This window comes from Tympanuchus pallidicinctus, unplaced genomic scaffold (genome assembly GCF_026119805.1).
Source record: "Tympanuchus pallidicinctus isolate F22 unplaced genomic scaffold, pur_lepc_1.0 scaffold16, whole genome shotgun sequence".
Lineage (NCBI taxonomy): Eukaryota > Metazoa > Chordata > Aves > Galliformes > Phasianidae > Tympanuchus > Tympanuchus pallidicinctus.
Window position 1 is genome coordinate 14,446,452 of NW_026294679.1, and position 19,768 is coordinate 14,466,219.

Below are 19,768 nucleotides of genomic sequence, written 5' to 3' on the forward strand. Positions count from 1 at the left end.
ACTTTATTAACCAGTCAATTTTGTCATATTTTGCAGTTTCTGAAAGCACCTTTCTGAGAGGTGACATGGCATCTTGTTGCCATCTGTGTTTACTTTGTATCTGGAGTTGTTATATTAGGGACATTGCTTCCATTGTAACAAAATTCCTATGTGCTTTGAGCTGTTCTCACATTATTTGCATTCAGTGCCTCCTTATTCCATTACTATAGAATCTGCTAAGCAGTTTCTGCACTTGCTTTATTCACTGCATTTGTTATTTTTATAAACGTTTGCTATATTTGCACTCCTTCAACAGTTTTCTTCTCTGCACCTTGAGAAGTTGCTCTGTCTTCAGTTTCTTCTCAGAAGACAGTTGCTTTATCTTTTAGACAGCTTTATTTGTAAATTTCAGTGCTTTTTCTTACTTGTGTTCTCCTTGAGATGCACACACCTGTCCATAGTATACTTGCATCTCTAGAGTATTGGTATTTATGTGTAGTGGCAAAATGATGTGCTTTGTCATGTTTTCAGTGTCCTTTCTGATGAAGCCCAGTACCCAGTTGGCAATTCTGTCACTGCCTCATAAGCTGATAATTACAGAAATCTAGCAAGTGCCTCCAAAATCTTCGTTCACTGTTAAATGCCAGGTCTCACATCTGTGTTGTGTAGTCACAGCTTAAGTTCTTAATGTTGCACTTTATCTGCTATCTTGTTGTTCTTAAGAGTCCTTCTAGGATTTCATAGTACCACAGATCTCCTCTATCTGCATATTAGAGCTCTTTAAGGATGTTGATAATCATGTTAATGAGAGGGTTTTTTCAGGAGCTATGCTGACTCTTTCCCGGTATATCTGTATACTTAGTAGCTTTATTTATAGACTCTGCCATGTGTGTATATATATAATGAAATGTTACCTGCTTCAGGTAATGATAATGATAAATGATAAGACACCTTGTGAGGATCAACCATCTTATCACTGTTGAACTGGACAAGTATCTGCAGCTTGTCTGCTCTCCTGCTCCCTTATCGGGGATGCCTGCTTGGTTATGTGAGGCAGAGCTGGCATGATACTTAGGCTTGAACTGCGCGTGAGCCATGTGCATCTCAAACTGAAGGTGGCCTTATGTGAACGTGGAAAATCCTGTGTCTGTCATTGTCCAAGATTTTAAAAAGCTAAACTCAGAAAGGGAAAAACACTAAAATTTGTGTTTATGAAATGGAGTCTTTGTTTTGTGAATGAAAATGCTGTATACCTGATAGTTCTTCTGGGGAGTGAAATTATTTCTTCCTCTCTGACTGTTATCTTATTCTGCCAAAATTTTGAGAGCAGTCTTCATCACGTTTTCCTTAATGTTATTTTCAATGTTTGTTTAGAACCAGGATCAGAAAGTCCTATGGAAGATTCACCTTCAACAGACCGGTTGCGTTTTGACAGATTTGATATATGCCGCTTGTTAAAACATGGTGCATCTCTCCTTGGATCTGCTGGTGCAGAATTTGAAGTCCAGGATGATAAATCAGGTATATCTCTATATTGTACTTGCAAGCTAGAAAACATTGGTCTGAACAGGCTTGTTGTAGCTGTCTTTTAAGTCTACTCATCCATGGTTTCTCAGAATGCTAGGGAAATACAAGGAAGAAAATCTGCTCTAACATAACTGGTTTGTACTGTCTTTCTTGAATTAGAGTGTTTTTATAGAGGGTGTGTGTGTATTGTTTCCTCTCACTAGAATTAATGTACATGTAGGGGGGAGAGGAGAGCGGATTCCTAGCATTTCTGTGGAATTATTATTATTATTATTATTCTATTTTTTTTTTTTTTTTTTAGCTTCAGGAGATATGATCTCTTGTTCCTTGCTAAAACACTGCTCTCAGTATAGCTTGTAGGATGTGACTAACTGAAAAGCATTAAGATTTGAAATATAGGAGATACTTCACAAAACACTGTTGAGGTCAGAAGGTCAAATATTTCAAATATTCAGTGCTATTTCAGAATTGTTAAATACCATAGTATGATCCAGGTGGTCTTATGATTTACATTGTTGTGGCACTTAAATGTTTATACAGACATCAGTGTTTTCATGGTCTCCTAGTGGAAAAGAGGGATAATAATATTTCTCTGCAGTGAGTATAAAACAAGTGAAATTATCTAGTATCAGTTAACTTAAGGCTTCTGTTAGAGATCTTCTTGCTGCTTTTCTATCAGAGTATGGGTAAGAAATGTGGAATATGTGTTTAGTAACTTTGTGATACCTTTTGTTTCAAGTGAATTGTCTGACAACTTTCTGCAGCTTTTTAGCTAAGAATTAATTTACATCTGTAAAGTGCCATAAAATTATTTTGAAGATATGTATGATACATTGTCCACTAACGTTGTGAATGCCCCTCCCTGGAAGCATTCAAAGCAGGCTGGATGTGGCTTTGAGCAACCTGGTCTAGAGGGAGGTGTCCCTGCCTATAGTAGCAGGCTGGAATTAGATGATCTTAAAGGTCCTTTCCAACCTAAACCATTCTATGATTCTATACATACATACATATTTTTACTGTACTTTCCTATTTCCAGTCCAGATTCCAGTTTCTGCACCACCTGAAATGGTGCCATAGATAGGAAGGCAGGCTGGCTGCAGAGCTGTCAGTTACTTGCCCTGTGCATGCTGCAATCTGTGCAGTGTACCTACTTGTTAAGTAATCAAACTGATCGAATAGGACAGTTTGGTTTTTCACAGATATGTTATTTATCCTGCTGCCTTATAATCACATGACATAGTAAATAATATTGAAAATGAAAAATTAAGAAATTAATATAAAATATCTTAAAAAATGACTTAAAGTAGCTTAAAATTGCTTTAGTTGATGTTTTTTTAACTGACAGGAAAATTCATAAACGTTGCTTTCTGTTCTGGGTTTTGTAGCAGCTTTCCTTTTCAAGTAGGTGGCAGCATGAATGGATACAAAGCAAACTAATTTGGAAGGTTAATTCTATACAGACTCTAAAGTCTTCTAGATGTTAAGTAATTCATATATTTAGGATTCAGTGTTCTTGAGGTAGTTTCAATTAAGTTTCTAAGTGTGCCTTGCTTGACACATGAAGACTTAAGGATTGGATTTTTAACAGACTCCAGCACCCTGGGAACATCGTGCTTATGCTTCAGGGTCCATTGCTTTCAGGAGAAAAAAGAAAAACTTTTGAGGAAACAAAATAAAGCAGGAAGGAAAAATCAACCCTGAAGAATGGCATTCCACAGAGATGCACATGCTGATTAACGCATTGCAGGCTCTCAAATCAGTTGCTGGATTTAGATTTAATTTTAGCATTAATTTTTTTCAAAGTGCAATTTCCTAAAAAACTTTTTTTTTTTTTTTTTCTCAAAAGCTGTTTTCTTTTTGTTATTGTCTGTGGACCAAATGTAATTTGATGAATTGCATGGGAGCTATTTTCTATTAAAAAAATCACTTGAAGTAGTTCTGTAGCTTTAACATCAGAAGGTTCTTCCTAGGAATCAATATGATTGGGTTTAAAATGTTTTATTGATATATTATCTAAATACAGTTTAGATTAGTTCCGTGACTTCTGTTTTTATGCTATTTCACTGAGCAAGACTTCACTAACAGATCTGGTTGGAAATCTGACACATCTGCCTTTCTGAAAAACTTTTTAAAGGTGAAATTGATCCTAAAGAGCGGATAGCACGACAGAGGAAACTGTTACAGAAGAAGCTTGGCTTAGATATGGGTGCTGCAATTGGGATGAATACTGAAGATCTGTTCAATGATGAAGATCTGGACTATTCTCCTTCTTCAGTTTCACTAGTAAACAAACAACCTGTAGGTAAAACCTCGGGCTGTTTCACTGCAAAGAATAATATAGTGGGTTTGCTTTATTTCAGCTTCCACAGTTAAAACATTTTTATATTTTAAACATGATCAACTTCCAATATGATACAGTTTGGCTTCTTGAACCCTTAAACCCCATACTTCCACATTAGGATTATTTGATGTCAAACTGCTGCTCTGAGTTTCAGTTAAAGGAGAATTGGGGAAGTTGAGAACAATGTGGGTTTGGGGATTTTTCAGGACCTTTGTTGTAAGAAGAGCTGACAATGAATGGCTTCTCTTTCAGACTCTTCAGGCCGCTGAGTTAATTGACTCAGAATTTAGAGCTGGTATGAGCAGCAGACAAAAGAATAAAGCCAAAAGAATGGCTAAGCTGTTTGCAAAGCAAAGATCTAGAGATGCAGTGGAAGCTAACGAGAAGAGGTATAACAGTGAACTGTTTTGCTCTCTTTTTCTGTTACGCTTGAATTGTGATTTGATTGATCTGTTGAAAAACTTCCTACAGTCTTTGCCTCTTAAACTTTTACATGCTAATTTTTATTGATAGAAGCAAGGTGCTGCTGTGCTTATTCCTGGTAGACTATTATAAACCTGGCTTGAAATCTTGAAATAATGGCATGCTGCAGTTTAAAATGTCTGGTTTGTCCTTGTTGTTAAATGCACACTGAGAACAGTACAAGAAAATGGGGGAATTAATACAGTAAAAATATTAGATACGACTTTCCCGTGTATGATGGCACATTCCTTGTCACAGGCATTTAGTGACATGTTATCGTACCTACCGTATTTATAAAGAGCAGTAAGCAGAATTATTTTTCCTTGGTTTATTTAAGAATCTCTGTATTTCTTGGGTAAAGCTGAGAAAGATTTTAATTTGGCCTCCTGGCTCAATTCTGTTACCTGCAACTTTGTACATATTTTGCATGTTTCAGAAGGTGTTACACTTTTTTGTTCATGTTCTTTCCACGCTTGACTGTGTCTGAGACTTCAGCTGTAGAAGTAATTGCTTTTCATACAGCATACTTTCAGTCTATAAACTTATACTTGTTCCTTCTCAGCAATGATAGCACGGATGGGGAACCAGAAGAAAAGAGAAGGAAAGTTGCAAGTGTTGTCATCAACCAACCTGCCACAGACTCAAAAACATTAGTAGAAAATGCTTCAGAAGAGGTATGATGCTCTGTTCTGCTGTTAGTGAAAATGATCAGTTGCTTAGCAGAGTAACAAAATAAAAATTCTTTATGCTCACAAACTATAAAGTCATTTTATGATAATGAGTGAGAGGAAAGAACGACGTTGACAGCTTCCCTTAGTATGTAGTGAAGCAAATGGGCTTCAAGCTGTATGCAGCATTGAGAGGAAGACACGTTTAATCCACCTGTATTAGTTTGTGACCCAGGTGAACCTGAATAGGTGGATTACAGGTGTTGGACCTGGGTATTAAACTGTCAAATGCTAAATGCTTGGATAGAAGATTACACTGAGCTATACATAATTTGATCTAAATGTTCACGTACATTTTATTTAATCTTTTGACTTTAATTAGGCATGATTTAGAATTACATTCTATATTTAGTAGCAAATACATTTGCTTCAATCGAATGAAAAGCTGAAAAATTTTAGGAAATGCTATAATGGAATACAAGTACTGTGTAGAAGTTTATTTTTCAGCGACTTTATCTTGACTAAATTCAAAATAAATTTTTCTTAACATAGCTTAGTATTTGAATTCTTATTTGTGAAACGATGATTGGAAAATGAATTTATGAAAGCTTAATAACCAAATGACAACTGTAAATTGAGGTGCTGCTGGTTGCTAGCCTTTCAATTCCTTTGTCCTTATGATGCTGTAAACTTCCTAATGTTAGTATCAGAATTTTTTTTTTTCCACTGCCACGTCAGCCTTATAAGAAATTCTAGAATAACAGAAATGCTTCTTATTTTCAGTAATGCAGAATGTGTACTGAAGGGTTAGTGCTTATTGCTTGATTAATTGATCCAATTACATTATCTAATTTCAAACTGGGATTTGCCTATTTTGCTTTTCAAAGACAATGCATAAATTTAAAGAATCACTATCTTACTTAAGTATTTATTATGAATTTAGGCAAATGAATGGCCTCTGGAAAGTTTTTGTGAAGAGGTGTGCAATGATCTCTTTAACCCTTCCTGGGAGGTAAGACGCACGCAGTATCTATGGTGTAGCTATATGAGCTTGATAAGAGGTAGACTTAAATAGAAATTCTATGCTTAGGACTTGAGCATTTTGCTTGGTAGCAGAACTTACATGAATCATAAATATAGATTACGTAGTTGAGACCAGCCTGGTCTTACAGAGTTTCTTAAGCATTTTTTAAGACTTACTTAAAAGGGAAATGAAATGAGAATTTTGGAAGTATTGAAATTTGAGCAAAACAACATTAAGTAATTAAAGCGGGCTTATCAAGACTTTGAGGAATAGTGTGCAAGCGCTGCTGACAACAGTAGCATATCCATCTAACTCTCATCTAGAAGAGGGGAGAAGTCACCTTAACAGTGGATAGGCTACAAATCATTGTCCTCTTCATTTATGAGAAGCAATTTACTTTTCTTTTTTTTTTTTGAGAATTACATTAAGTTCCAATTACAAAAACTATGTATTCGAGACTGCTTATTTCCAAAATTCATTTGTTACACTCACACATTTACTCAATCCCTATACTGTTTTCCACAAACTTTCATATGAATTCCAAGCAAAAATATGAAGTAACTGACAAAGGGTTTTCTTTCTTGAGCAGAAGATGGGAATAGCTACTGTGAACTAACCTCAATTTTGTAAAAAGAAAATTACCTTTCAGAAAGTTCAAATGTTATCACCAACTGTAATATTCTTAGGTGTTATCTGTATCACTGTTTCACCAATATCAGGTTTGCTGTGCCCATGCTGACCTCAATTTTGGAAAAGCAGAGATAGATCATCCACAGCCAGTATGAGTATTTTGGGCCCTGAGAAAAAGGTTAATTACATCCATGTGGCACATCACTGTATCTAAACTAATAAGCCTCATTTTATTTCAGGGCAGACTGTTTACAGCTGAAACAGAAGTCCACTTGTTTTCTGAAATACAGACACTCTCATAGCCATCTTAGTACATTTGATATGGGCTGTGCAGACCTGAAACAAGGAAGTAGATCATTACAGATTCATTTTTATGATATGTTCTCAATGGAAGAACAGGTTAAGCTATCTCAAAATGCATGTTTTTAAATCATCCTCTGGCATATTCTTGCCATGTTTATAGGCAGTCTGGATGACTTGTTCAGACTGCTTGTCTAGCTTATAAGCAGCTGAAGTCGGATGTGCTGAATCCTACTACTGGTATTTCCTTGATGCATTTCTTTCTTGCTGCTGTTCTTTATTTTCAGAAGCTGAGAAGTTAACTTCTCAACAAAGTGTTCTTTTGGCTTGTAAAAACTAGTGTAAACAATTGTATACACAAGTGATTGGTGTATAATGAACACTTAAGATTTTAAGACTATGCTTTCTGGCTGTTTTTTACTGGCTTACAGATTTCACCAGCAGCCCTTGAGGTGTGCGTATTTCTGTTTATATTTCATGTAAAATTCTCAGATAACTTGGAGAATCTACCAGCCACTTGGCTCTCGTTGTGACTGTCGTGAAATATACTATCAACAAGCATGTATATTAGGTGCTCTTTATAAAAATAACACAGTAGATTCTGCTCTAACCTGTGCAAAGGCCTCTCAGTGAAAACCAGGTTCAAATTTTTGCTTTTGTAACTTTTTGTGCAGCTGTTATGCTAGTTTTTCTTGGTTATCCAGTTGTAGCTAGCTAGGGATCAAAAGTATGAGAAACAGGTATTGCCATAGCATACCTTTCTGCTGGTATTCTGTAATCTCCAAAGCTCTTTCTACATGCATTCAACTCTTTATATTTGGTGGGCGCATATACGTTGCCATAATTTGCTTTGCCACGTTTGTTCACTTTTCTCTTAATGTTTGGCCAAGCAAGGTAGGTTTATAAGCTAAGCTGAATAGTAATTCTCAGAAATTTGTGTTGTGGATCCCAAAATATCCACTGAGGGGATCCGTTTATAAGAAATATGAAGTCTACTAAGAGCACTGCTTTCCTTTAGCTTAGAAGCTTAGTAAAAGTGGTTTATCTTTGAGCAGCTCCTTGTGTCACTCAGTTCCTCCAAAGCCAAAAACTGCAGTGATCTAGAAGCTAACTTGAGTGTGTTATATAGCTCCTGAGGTGACTGTATTTGTAATTGTTGATCTTTCTCTAAAAATTAGTGTTTTATAACATAGTAGCAAGTGCCTTGTTGGGTACATTTGTGCAAATATGATAACAGCATTTTTTCTGATAGAAAACATAAACAATTCTTACTTGCTTCTGTCCATAAACTGACAAATATTTAATAAATACTACCCTGTTCTAAAACAATTTAATTTTATCTAATAAAATGCTACCTTTGTCCACAAATCTATGAAGTACCACTAACTCTATGGCATTGCATATATCTCTATTAGGGAAAAAAAAAAAGTTTGAATTCCCTAGTGTAACCAGTTGCACTGTGGAGCTTTTTTTGTGTGTTTTTTTTGTTTTGTTTTTTTTTTAAATCTTCTGTTCCTAAATCTTCTAAAATTGACATTTTATTTCACTTTTCTAGGTTCGACATGGTGCAGGTACTGGACTGAGAGAGATACTCAAAGCTCATGGTAAAAGTGGTGGTAAAATGGGAGACAGCTCATTAGAAGAGGTGAGTTTCTGGTCATGTAAATTTAATATGTAGCTTTCTTGAATTGGATTTAGTAAACTGACTTCTTAAAATGCTTAAGCGTTGCAGAAGATTGGTCATTTTGAAGGAATACAAACCATGAGGTCTTTCAACTCAAAACAATCTGGATCAAATCAAAACCTCAACTGATTAAACACACAAAAGTATTTACATACTTCCCATGTATTTAAAAGGAAAATTAAAGAAAAAAATTATTTCTTAAGAGTGATTTGCTTATTATTAACAGTGAGTCTCATTCACACTGATAGGGCAGTAACAGCAGCAGAGAGAGCTTGTGGTTTAGAGAGTGCTGAAGAATGGCGAGATATATATATCACATGTAGATCAGTATTACTTCAGTATACGTTATGCACAGAGAAAGCAGAAGCTCCCGTAATTTTTAAGAGAAATGGTAATCTAGTAGATGAACAGTGGAGGTGCAAAAGATGATGTCAGAGTAGTAGTGAGTGGTTCCTTTTACGGGGTTTCTCCTCTGGAGTTCAGAGTCGCAAAGCTGTTGGGACTCTTAACAAGATGCTAGAGCCTCAAAACAAGCTTGATGTAATTACCTAAATCTGGAGGAGACTTGACTGAGAAGTGCACTGCATCATAGTTCATGTTCATTTCTGAATACTCTTCAAACACACTGTAATTTGCCTAGAACACAGCGACATTACGACAGATTGAGTGACTTTACTTTTGCATGCTGCGTAGGAATAAAGTCATCGGTCTACTTTACATGATGCTTTGGAGCCTTTTGATGAAAATACTATGTGTACCATTGTGATGTTTGTGATAAGCCAGGTCAGAGCTAAATCAGTGTTGACTCTTCTGCCTTAATTGTGCAAGATGACTGCATTCAGTCAATTTAAACATACATTGTGATACCTTTTCAAATATAAATTTAGCAAACACAAGAATGTCGGAAATCCTTTATGAATAAATACAGACCAGATATTCATTTTTTTCCTTTTACAGATGATTCAGCAGCATCAGGAGTGGCTGGAAGACTTGGTTATTAGACTTCTTTGTGTGTTTGCATTAGACAGATTTGGAGACTTTGTTTCAGATGAAGTAAGTTGTCTGAGTGAACAGGTAGATCAGCAGATTTCTGCAGGAGATGATACTGCAGCAGATTCGTTACGCTTTGTGCAGTGCTACTGCATGTGCTTGCTCTAACTGCTCACAGATGCTTACTACAAAGTAGCAGATAAACATATTTCACCTTGTATAATAATTTTGCTCGTCAGATTCTACTCATTAATTTATAAGTCAAAGTTCATAATGAAATGCCTCTTTCATCACCTAGGTGGTAGCACCAGTACGTGAAACTTGTGCTCAGACTTTGGGAGTGGTACTAAAGCATATGAACGAGACTGGAGTTCATAAAACTGTGGATGTTCTCCTGAAGCTGCTTACACAGGAGCAATGGGAAGTGAGACATGGTGGACTCCTAGGAATTAAGTATGCTTTGGCAGTGCGTCAGGTAATAACTCTCATGACAAACTGTAGCGAGCTTTGGAGCAGAAAGCTCTGCTCAAAGATGAGGATGTGCTGGAACAACAGATAGATATGAGAAAACCAACCTTGCTTGCACTGCATCTCATGTGGGTTAAGATGTATGACTGCAACTTTATTATCCAGGCTGCAGAAATCAGCAGGTGTTTTGCAGTGTCGTACAATTGTAACCTCATTAACAGTTACTTGCAAAAAAACAAATTATAAATAGAGGCTGTGCCTTTTTAGCTTTGATATTTTCAGGCTTGAGGTTTACAGAGCTGTGTGCTGCAAGAGGTTTGGTTTAGCTCCTGTTATTATTCTGCAAACATTGGGTTCTTGTTTATTCAAAACCCGAGCTAAATTAATGTTTAAATGTATAACCTAGGTTTTACTTAATGAATGGTACCTTTTAATATTTAGATTACATTATTGGACTTGTAGCCTCTTGTTATGTAACAAATACCTTTTGGTTGTTCGGTGTGTGCTGTGTTTTTTAAGTTTAAAAATACTTCTGCTCTTTTTGACAGGACATGATTGATACGTTATTGCCTAAAGTGTTGCCTGCAATAGTTGAAGGTCTCCAAGATTTGGATGATGATGTCCGAGCTGTTGCTGCAGCATCTTTAGTACCTGTAGTGGAAAGCCTGGTCCACCTTCAGTCTCAGAAGGTAACTGAATTATTTTCCATCAATTCTGATCCAAAATTCTGAGCAAAGTAAGTAACACGTAACAGTTAGCACGTGAATATCTTCTCTTTCAGTCTGACAACCTTTTCTGTTTATTTGTCCTAGGTGCCTTTCATTCTTAATACGTTATGGGACGCGCTCCTTGAGTTGGACGACTTGACAGCTTCGACAAACAGTATCATGATCCTTCTTTCTTCTCTTCTGACTTATCCTCAGGTCCGCAAATGCAGGTAACTTTTTAATTTGTATTACTTCATTATTTAATATAAATCACAAGTTATTTTCAGATAGGAATAATCAAAATAGCACTCAAATCACATGCCAAGGAGATACTTAATTTAAATCAGTATTTTAATTTTACTCTTGCTTTTCCTCAAAGGGAAGGTTAGGACAGTGCTCCCAGTTTCATTTCATTAGTAGTGGGCCCAAAAATAATTAAAAGGTAGATGTTGTTTATATGTGTCTTTTACTTCTCTGTTTCTAACTCCACTGATTGTATTGGGTATTTTGTAAAATGTATTAGCTGCACTTAAATGGTGATTCTTTCCACAATTTCTTATCTGCTCCTCGTTGACAAATTCCAAACAAGCGTGCAAACTATTTACATCAAAACAGCAATTATAACATTACTGTTGGACATTAAAGCTTGACTATTGAAACAGTTCAAAGTAAGTGTGAACATGAAAACTTGAATCAATAGTACAACCAGTCATTCTGTGATTGATAAAGGTAGATAAAGTGGTGGGTAAACATTTCTGTTCCAAAATGAAAAAGAGGAGAAAAAATTGCCATATAAAGTTACTGGAACATTCACTGAAGAAAGCGGAGGGGAGATGTTAAGTATTTCTCATTATGTATGACAGTGTATAACGTTTGTCCCTTCTCCAAAGACAAGTTTTTTCCTTCCTTCCTAACTCTTAGTATTAAAAGGCCTTTTTTTTCTTTTCAAAATATAAGTTTGTAATTGCTAAAAGCAGTAATTGTTAGCTTTTTAGAACAGGAAAACAAATCCTTCTTTAAGTTTGAAGACGGTGTTGAGCTTCTGTCTATTCAGGATTTTCAAAGTAAAGGATGCATGTTAGCATGTTCTTTCATCGTACACACGGTAAACTCACAGCTGCTATGCTTAACACACCTTGCCTTTCACATTCTGAATGATTGTCACTGCCAAAGCTGGTTTCAGCACAAATACAAAATTAAGAATGCAGTTCTGCCACCAGCAACCCCATCTGTAATTCATCATGTAGTAGCAGTTGATGTCCAAGTTCATGCATAATAAATAAAAACAAGCTTGGATCGTAACTCATAAGTACCTAATAATAAATTCCAAAGTAACAAAGGAGAAAGAAGAATTTAGGAAACAACACAGTAAAAAATACATGCTTAAATCAACTAGCACTTCATACTATAAGGAAAAAAACAGTATTGTCATGAAAAATAATGATCCTGACTCAAATTATTTATAAATGTTTAAGTTGCAGTAATATGATCCTTCACTTGAAATCACCCAATATATGCTAGTCTCTTTCTTCAGAATAAAACAAAATTAACTGTTTTCATTTTTTCCTCTTCTCGCTGCCTCTCCATCACCCCTTCATGTACAAGTATTCAGCAGTCGCTCACAGTGTTGGTCCCACGTGTGTGGCCGTTCTTGCATCATACTATATCCTCTGTACGAAAAGCAGCACTGGAAACATTATTCACACTGCTCTCTACCCAAGACCAGGTGAGAATTGGAGTTACTAGCATTTTGTTATGATGAATACTGGAATCTTTTCAATCGTGATAATTCTTGTTTCAGAGCTCTTCAACGTGGCTAACTCCAATTCTGCAAGACATGTTGAGACATATATTTCAGTTCTGTATCTTAGAAAGCAACCAAGAAATTCTGGATCTTATTCATAAGGTATTTGTGAGTTAGATTTATACTGTTTGTGTATTCACGTCTTCATATCCTCTGTGCTTTAGCACCAATAAAGAATAATCTGTTTGTGTCACATTTTGTAGTCTGCCCATGTGATGCATTAATACAGACTGAAAGGAAACAGGATAGTTTCTACATATGTGATTTTATGTGAAAACACATATAAATCATGATTTACCCTGTTTCTTTCCCCAGGTATGGCTGGAACTGCTAAACAAAGCATCTGTTCAGTATGTGGTTGCAGCTGCTTGTCCATGGATGGGAGCTTGGCTCTGCTTAATGATGCAGCCATCTCATTTGCCAATTGATTTAAATATGTTGCTAGAAGTAAAAACCAGATCAAAAGTAAGTGAAATATGATCTCGGTAAGTGTTGTGGGGAAAGTAGGGAAGTAATTAGCTGCTACAGTAATGGCCATGTTCTGAAAGTGTTAATGGGGAGTAGTATTGCATTTCACAATGGTAAATATTGCTTATCTTGTAGACCTCAATTCTGTAGAGAAAAATAGTTCTTCTGAAGTTATCCGCTGGAATTCAGAGTATTATCATGTATGTGCTCAACATGCATTTAGTATTTCACAAATATTTATGAGGTTCTATGTAAAAATCTGAGGAAATCTGCAGCGATTTCCTCAGAATCTGGTTGTAGGATTGCATCAAGTCTAAAAACAGTAATTTATTTCTGAAGTTTCTGGAAGAGATTTAATTTTTCCTTTGTGTTCACTGAAAATGAAATTTTTTCAGCTACACGTTGAGAGTTAATATTCAGGTGAAGGAACCATATCTTTCATTTAATTGCACCATAGAGAATTACTGGAGAGGTGGCTTGGAATGGGTAACTGCTTTCACGAGTCTGCCATCCAAGAAACATTTTGAGTTAGTCCAGTTTTTTCAGGGAAAGATGGTTACTGGAAATGTTATGGAATATAAATTTGTCTTTTCTATTATAAACACATTTATTTTAAACCTCTCTCAACTTCATTCCTTAGGAAAAGGCAGCTGCTAAACTGCGTCAAGGTCAAACCCAGAACAAGGAAGTAATTCAGGAATATATTGCTGGGGCAGACAGCATTGCAGAAGATCCAGCAACCAGGGATTATGTTGTCATGCGAGCTCGGATGATGGCAGCAAAGTCAGTTTACTGGAAAACTGAAAAAATATTTACAAGTAGCTTATCTTTTTTGTTAAAGTGTTTCTGTTAAAATCTAATTATGTAAAGTGCTTTGTCATCTTCAGTTTGAATCATTAATTGACAAGTGATCATAACACTGAAGCAAATGTTCTTTCTCCTTTTGTCAGGTTGCTGGGAGCACTTTGTTGCTGTATTTGTGACCCTGGTGTAAATGCTGTTACTCAAGAAATAAAGCCAGCTGAATCATTAGCTCAGCTACTGCTCTTCCACTTGAATTCTAAATCTGCCTTGCAGAGGATTAGTGTTGCATTAGTAATCTGTGAGTGGGCAGCCTTGCAAAAGGTAGGATGTTTCTGCAGCAAAAATAAATTTGACTTACTAACTTAATCCATAGCTCATCATCTGCTACTTCAGCTTGAAATAAAATTTCAGTAGATAAGCTAAAATACCAAAATCTTGATAGCTAGACAATGGGGGAGTAAATTATGCTACTCAAGTAGTTAAATGTCAACTGTCAGAACTGTGAATCAGTAAATACATTCACATTTCTTCTACAAACTGATCTATTCAAGATGCATGTTATCTGTGTCATCTTTGCTTTTAGCATAAACATCTTCCCTGTGTTCTACTGTCATTCCAGTTCTTAGTGACAGACTGAACATTTTGTTCATAATCTTTAATATTTTGAGTTTAAAATGTTAATGGGCTCTCTGGTACCTAAACTTCTGTATTTGGATTCTGTTGTTCATTACTCAAAACTGAACAGAAGAAATCTTGATGACTCAAAAATACAAATTATGTGTTTTGTCTTTTCTTTTACAGGAATGTAGAACTGTGGCAATTTGCGTGCAACCTTGTTTACTTGGGGTGCTGTCTGAACACCTCTATTATGATGAAATTGCTGTTCCTTTTACACGAATGCAGAATGAATGTAAACAGCTTATTTCATTGTTAGCTGATGCGCACATTGACATTGGAAACAGAATAAACTGCAGTGTATTTACAATAGATCAAGCCAATGATCTGGTAAGTAGAGGCATGCCTGCCCTTCATTCAAATCTCTTCTTGTCTTGCAATACATATTCAGCAGTTATTACACAGACAGCAACTCCCAGAAATCATGCGATAGCTTTATACTTTGACATGAGGTGCGTAACAGATACACACGCCACCTCCCTCCATGATGTTTACCAACTGTTTAAAAAATGAAGTAGAATCCAATCTAAGTGCTTAGCAGAGAAAAAAATTTTCACTGTTCTGATTCCTGGTGGTAGATGCACTACTGAAATCTACCCAGAAGAAAAAAAGAATGCAAGTGCAAATGCTTCAGACAACCATCAAAAGACTTGCAAATAAATGTGTAAGTTCATGCAAAGAGCTTTCTGAAAAAATATTCTGTGTAAAAGATGGGATCTTTTCTATGTGAGACCTTTAAATTAAAGGTGACTGGTGTAGGGGAGATGTGTAGGTATGCTGAGAAAAATGAGGAGGTTTGGATTTGTGTCACTATGGCCACCATTAGACTATAGAAAGATGTTGAATATTCGGAGTCTAAGATGGTAATATTTTAGTGGTAGTTTAACTTGGAAATCTCAACATATCCTTAAAGTTATAGAAGATTGCATATAGGGGTTGAAGGGATTTTGGCAGCCAGTCTAAATTGATTAGATTCCCAAGGAAAAGCTAGACAGAATCATAAGAGCTTTTGTTTAATTAAAGGAGTTTTCATATACCTCAAGTTTTTACTCTTCAGTCTAGTAATACAGTTGCTTGACTGCTGCATGCTTACGCAAAAGATACCCATTTTGAATTTAAGATTTCATAAGATGCATACCACAACTATTTGCTTTCTTTTGTGGCTATCTTCACCTCTAAAAATACATCATACTCTTTTTGTAGAATGGTTCTCCATGCATTAGATGTAAAAATGCTTTGCTTCTACCTATATACATTTTTTGCATCCCTTGGTCATTCCCTTAATCAAGGTCATGTGTAGTACTTGACATATGTGTATCGCTTCATTGTTGAAAGACTGGAACATTTAAAAGTAAAAAGCAAATAACTAAATTCAATAAGCGCATAAGAAAAGCACAAAAAAGCACCAAAACACCCTCACTCTCTCAAAAGTTACCGTTTTTCATGTACATTTTTCACCTACTTCAGAGTCATGTATCCTATCTGTAAAATAAGGTCAGTGTTCCCATGATTTCTTGTAGCTTGCAGTCTGTTCTCTGTGACAAATTTAAGCAGCAGTAGTTGGCAGTTTGGGGGGGGAAATGGGAAATATCACAAGTGCTGCCAGCTTTATGTTGTGTTGACTTTTTCCTTAAATTTTACATCAGCCTGCACTACCTCAAAAGAAAATCATAGAACTTGCTCATGCACAGAACCCTGCACATCCTTTCTGGCCTATTGCATTCGTAATGTATTCTCCTTCACTCGTATCTTATGATTTCTTATAGGTAGACTTAAAATATCTGGATATATTTGGTGAACATAGGATATCTTTTGGGAAGTATCTAAATTCTTCTAGATTTAGGAATAGAGAACTGAAATGTTCTTAATATGCCTAATTTTCCACTTAACCTGGAGTTCAAGATTCCAGAGCCTGTTTCGGAGCGCTTCCTGTAATTTGCTGGTAAAAATGGAGGTTTCTATGGAATGTTGGAAGTGGCTCATGTTCTGCCACTAAAACCACGTTGTTCAGCTTTTGTTCCCTGTTTATAGTAAATAAAATAATTTGTAACTTCTTCTTCACTAGGTTACTTCTGTTTTTAATGAAGTGACATCATCTTTTACTCTGAATCCTAAAATTCTGCAACAGTTGGATAGTAAACGACAGCAAGTCCAAATGACTGTTACAGAAACAAATCAAGAGTGGCAAGTGCTGCATCTGCGAGTCCATACTTTTGCTGCGTGTGCAGTTGTGAATTTGCAGCAACTGCCAGAAAAATTAAATCCTGTTATAAAGCCTTTAATGGAAGCTATCAGAAAAGAGGAGAATACACTAGTACAAAACTATGTGGCTTCATGCATAGCAAAATTACTTCAGCAGTGTACAACAAGGTCTCCTTGTCCCAACTCCAAGATAATAAAAAATCTCTGCAACTCCCTCTGTGTGGACCCACATCTCACCCCATTAGCAGCGTGTCCTGCACAGCCTCAGAGTGGCAATGAAAATTCAAAAGGTATGCTATGTAGAACTGCTAGGATCTGTGCTTATCTCTGAACTGCTAAAATTTGTATTTGTAATATTTGAGTGAATCTTGCTTTCAGTATATTAAAATGCCAGCAACAATCTTTTATATATTAGTAGTTACTTCATTCAGGTATCTTGCAGTTCCACACAGTGTGTAGATTAATGTAATATAACTTAGTTCCAGTTTTTTGTTACTTACTGTTATTTGCCTATCACTATCAATTTCTAATCCATGTCATGAAACTTTTAATTGAAATGGAATCAGTTTTGAAAGCAGGAAGTAGCTTGTCAGAAAGAAAGAGGAAAAGTCTGATTTGTGTTATGTTCTGTAGACTAATTGTAAGGTGACAACAAATGAGGGCAGTGTTTGAAGTTAACAAAATATCTTGTGCTTGCTGTGGACATGAAGTTTCTTAAAGTGACTGTCCAGTGCTAAAAATGTGTGGATTTAATGAGCAGTGCAAATTGAAACCTTGCTATCTATAAAATCTTCAGCCAACTTTCAGGTTTGGCCATTAGAGATTTTACTTCCTTTTTAATGTGTTCTCCTTCATCTCAGAGTAGAATAATACATTCATATCCAATCACAAATTAAGATGATTAGCCTAAGTAGAAATACCAAGAAATTCAAAGGTACTCATCTGCTCTTTGTTTCATGATAAAATTCTCAAACTATGTTCAAAGGGTAAAAAGTTTTAGTCTTTAGGACATTATGCTGGTTTTTACTTGATTTTCTTGTTGAATGAGAGTTAATCTAGCAGTGCACTTTAGATTTCCTTGCCAAGTCTCTAATACACTCTTAACAAAGTAACTCTTTTCTATACTTATTTCCATTCCTGAGAGCAGTGACACTTACCCACGGTTTTCAAAGCACTTTGAGATCTGCAGATGATTTGTAAGTGACTATCACTTCCACCTACGTTTTAAACCACAGCTTAAATTGTTTTCAGCTATTCTCTCTTCTCCCTTAGGACCCAACTCTGACAAAGATGGGATGCATCATACAGTTACTAAGCACAGGGGAATAATTACACTGTACAGACACCAGAAAGCTGCTTTTGCCATCACAAGTCGAAGAGGTCCTGCTCCTAAAGCTCCCAAAGCCCCAATTGCAGACCTCCCCACTGGCAGCAGTGGAAGCATTCCTACAGAACTTGATGAGGTAAAGTTGAAAAATTTGCGTTTATAATTTGTATGCTCAGTCCTCCTCTTTATTAGTTTGAACACACTGAAATCAATAGTGCTACAAAAAAGTTGCCCAGGATCCTTACCCCAAGAGAATTAAGTCAAAATATGATTCTGTGAGATAAGCAGCCTATGTTAATTAATGATGATGATAACATCTTAAATCTTCTGCGTGTTGTTAAGCAAATTAATTCTTCTGAAAAACCTTACATTTGGCACAGGATATCAGTATCTCAATATAAATCCATGCAAATGGATTTTCCTGAACTGAGCTGTGACTGTGTCCTGTTACTTACATTGAGTTTTGATACACAACGGAAACTCTGAAGCATGAAAAACTATTTAAAATTCGTCTGCGTTTAGGATGTACACCTGACTTCCACGCTTGATGTGCTAAACCTTTTTTGTTATCCTTTTATTCTTAAAAAGCTACCAAAGTATTTAGTGTGATGCTTGTCAGAACTGTGCTCACTGAACAGCACTGTGGATTTTATTTTTAATTGTTAGTGGTTTATATCAGTTTTACTCTCTGAAGAGGGTGGGAGCAGGAGAAGGGCTTAATAACAAATACGGCACTGCTTTTGGAAAGTTGTGCTGACACGTTGCTGTTACTGGTGTCCTCTATATTGGCAATACCTTTAGCTCTAAAATTGGAACCAATTGGAAAACTTAGTGCTAAAACGCCCTATCAGTAAAAGCCACATTCCCAAATTTATAGAAAATAAGCTGCTCTGTAAGATTTGCCTTTTTTTAACCTGAAAAAATAATAAATAATTTGTAAAGAAAAAAACAAACACGCAGATGTGTGGGAAGTAGCCACCATCAAAATCAGATGCCTAGGTAATGATGGGAGCCTCCTTAAAAATAATCATCATTCAGAGAAATAAAGTGTAGTTGTGAGTGATGTTTTTGCTTTGAGAGTTTTTTTTTTTTTGTTGCTGTCTAACATAAATAACAAAGTAATCTTACAGTTTAGTGCCCGCACAGCAAGTTTCATACAACTTCTGAATGTGAAAATAACCTTTCTATAAGTTGACCTTATAGTAGTAATCTGACAGCACTTCTATAGAATATTATGTATGTCTGTTCACAAAACACAGAAACTTTGTTTTCATCCTTGTTTACATTTGTTTAGTAAATCAAGCTTAATCCTGTTCTTACTACTTCATTAAAAATTCTTCAATTCCAGGCTCAGAAACCATATGTTGTTCAGAGAAGAGGAGCTGAGTTTGCCTTATCTACAATAGCTAAACATTTTGGTGCTGAAATGGCAAAGGGATTGCCTCATCTCTGGGATGCTATGGTTGGTTCATTAAGGAACAACATTCACATAAATAATTTTGGTAATTATACTTAAAATTAAAGTTGGGGGACCAGAAGGATGGGGACAGCATGTTAATCATGTTATTGAACTCCTTTTCTGTTTTTAACAGATCGAAAGTCTTTGCTGGAAAAAGGAGATGCTCCTGCCCAGGAGTTAGTAAACTCTTTACAGGTTTTTGAAATAACAGCAGCCTCAATGGATATTCAGCTTCATCCTCTGGTAATG

At 36.0% G+C, this 19,768-nt stretch overlaps 1 protein-coding gene across 2 annotated transcripts in view; it reads left to right on the forward strand.

Annotated features, from left to right (window-relative positions):
* BTAF1 (B-TFIID TATA-box binding protein associated factor 1) overlaps positions 1-19,768 on the forward strand; it is a 42,676-nt gene that overhangs the window by 10,035 nt on the left and 12,873 nt on the right. For both annotated transcript variants that reach the window (XR_008205012.1, XM_052676570.1), the window contains exons 4-23: positions 1,354-1,500; positions 3,641-3,804; positions 4,100-4,236; positions 4,872-4,983; positions 5,921-5,989; positions 8,487-8,576; positions 9,573-9,668; positions 9,904-10,080; positions 10,622-10,762; positions 10,886-11,010; positions 12,386-12,506; positions 12,582-12,686; positions 12,900-13,049; positions 13,693-13,835; positions 14,003-14,177; positions 14,658-14,861; positions 16,597-17,023; positions 18,006-18,196; positions 19,409-19,562; positions 19,653-19,762. Coding sequence is in view for 1 of the 2 variants with exons in the window: in XM_052676570.1 (XP_052532530.1) it covers positions 1,354-1,500; positions 3,641-3,804; positions 4,100-4,236; positions 4,872-4,983; positions 5,921-5,989; positions 8,487-8,576; positions 9,573-9,668; positions 9,904-10,080; positions 10,622-10,762; positions 10,886-11,010; positions 12,386-12,506; positions 12,582-12,686; positions 12,900-13,049; positions 13,693-13,835; positions 14,003-14,177; positions 14,658-14,861; positions 16,597-17,023; positions 18,006-18,196; positions 19,409-19,562; positions 19,653-19,762 (3,038 nt within the window). In the remaining variant the exon portion in view is untranslated. The remainder of the gene's footprint in view (positions 1-1,353; positions 1,501-3,640; positions 3,805-4,099; positions 4,237-4,871; positions 4,984-5,920; positions 5,990-8,486; positions 8,577-9,572; positions 9,669-9,903; positions 10,081-10,621; positions 10,763-10,885; positions 11,011-12,385; positions 12,507-12,581; positions 12,687-12,899; positions 13,050-13,692; positions 13,836-14,002; positions 14,178-14,657; positions 14,862-16,596; positions 17,024-18,005; positions 18,197-19,408; positions 19,563-19,652; positions 19,763-19,768) is intronic.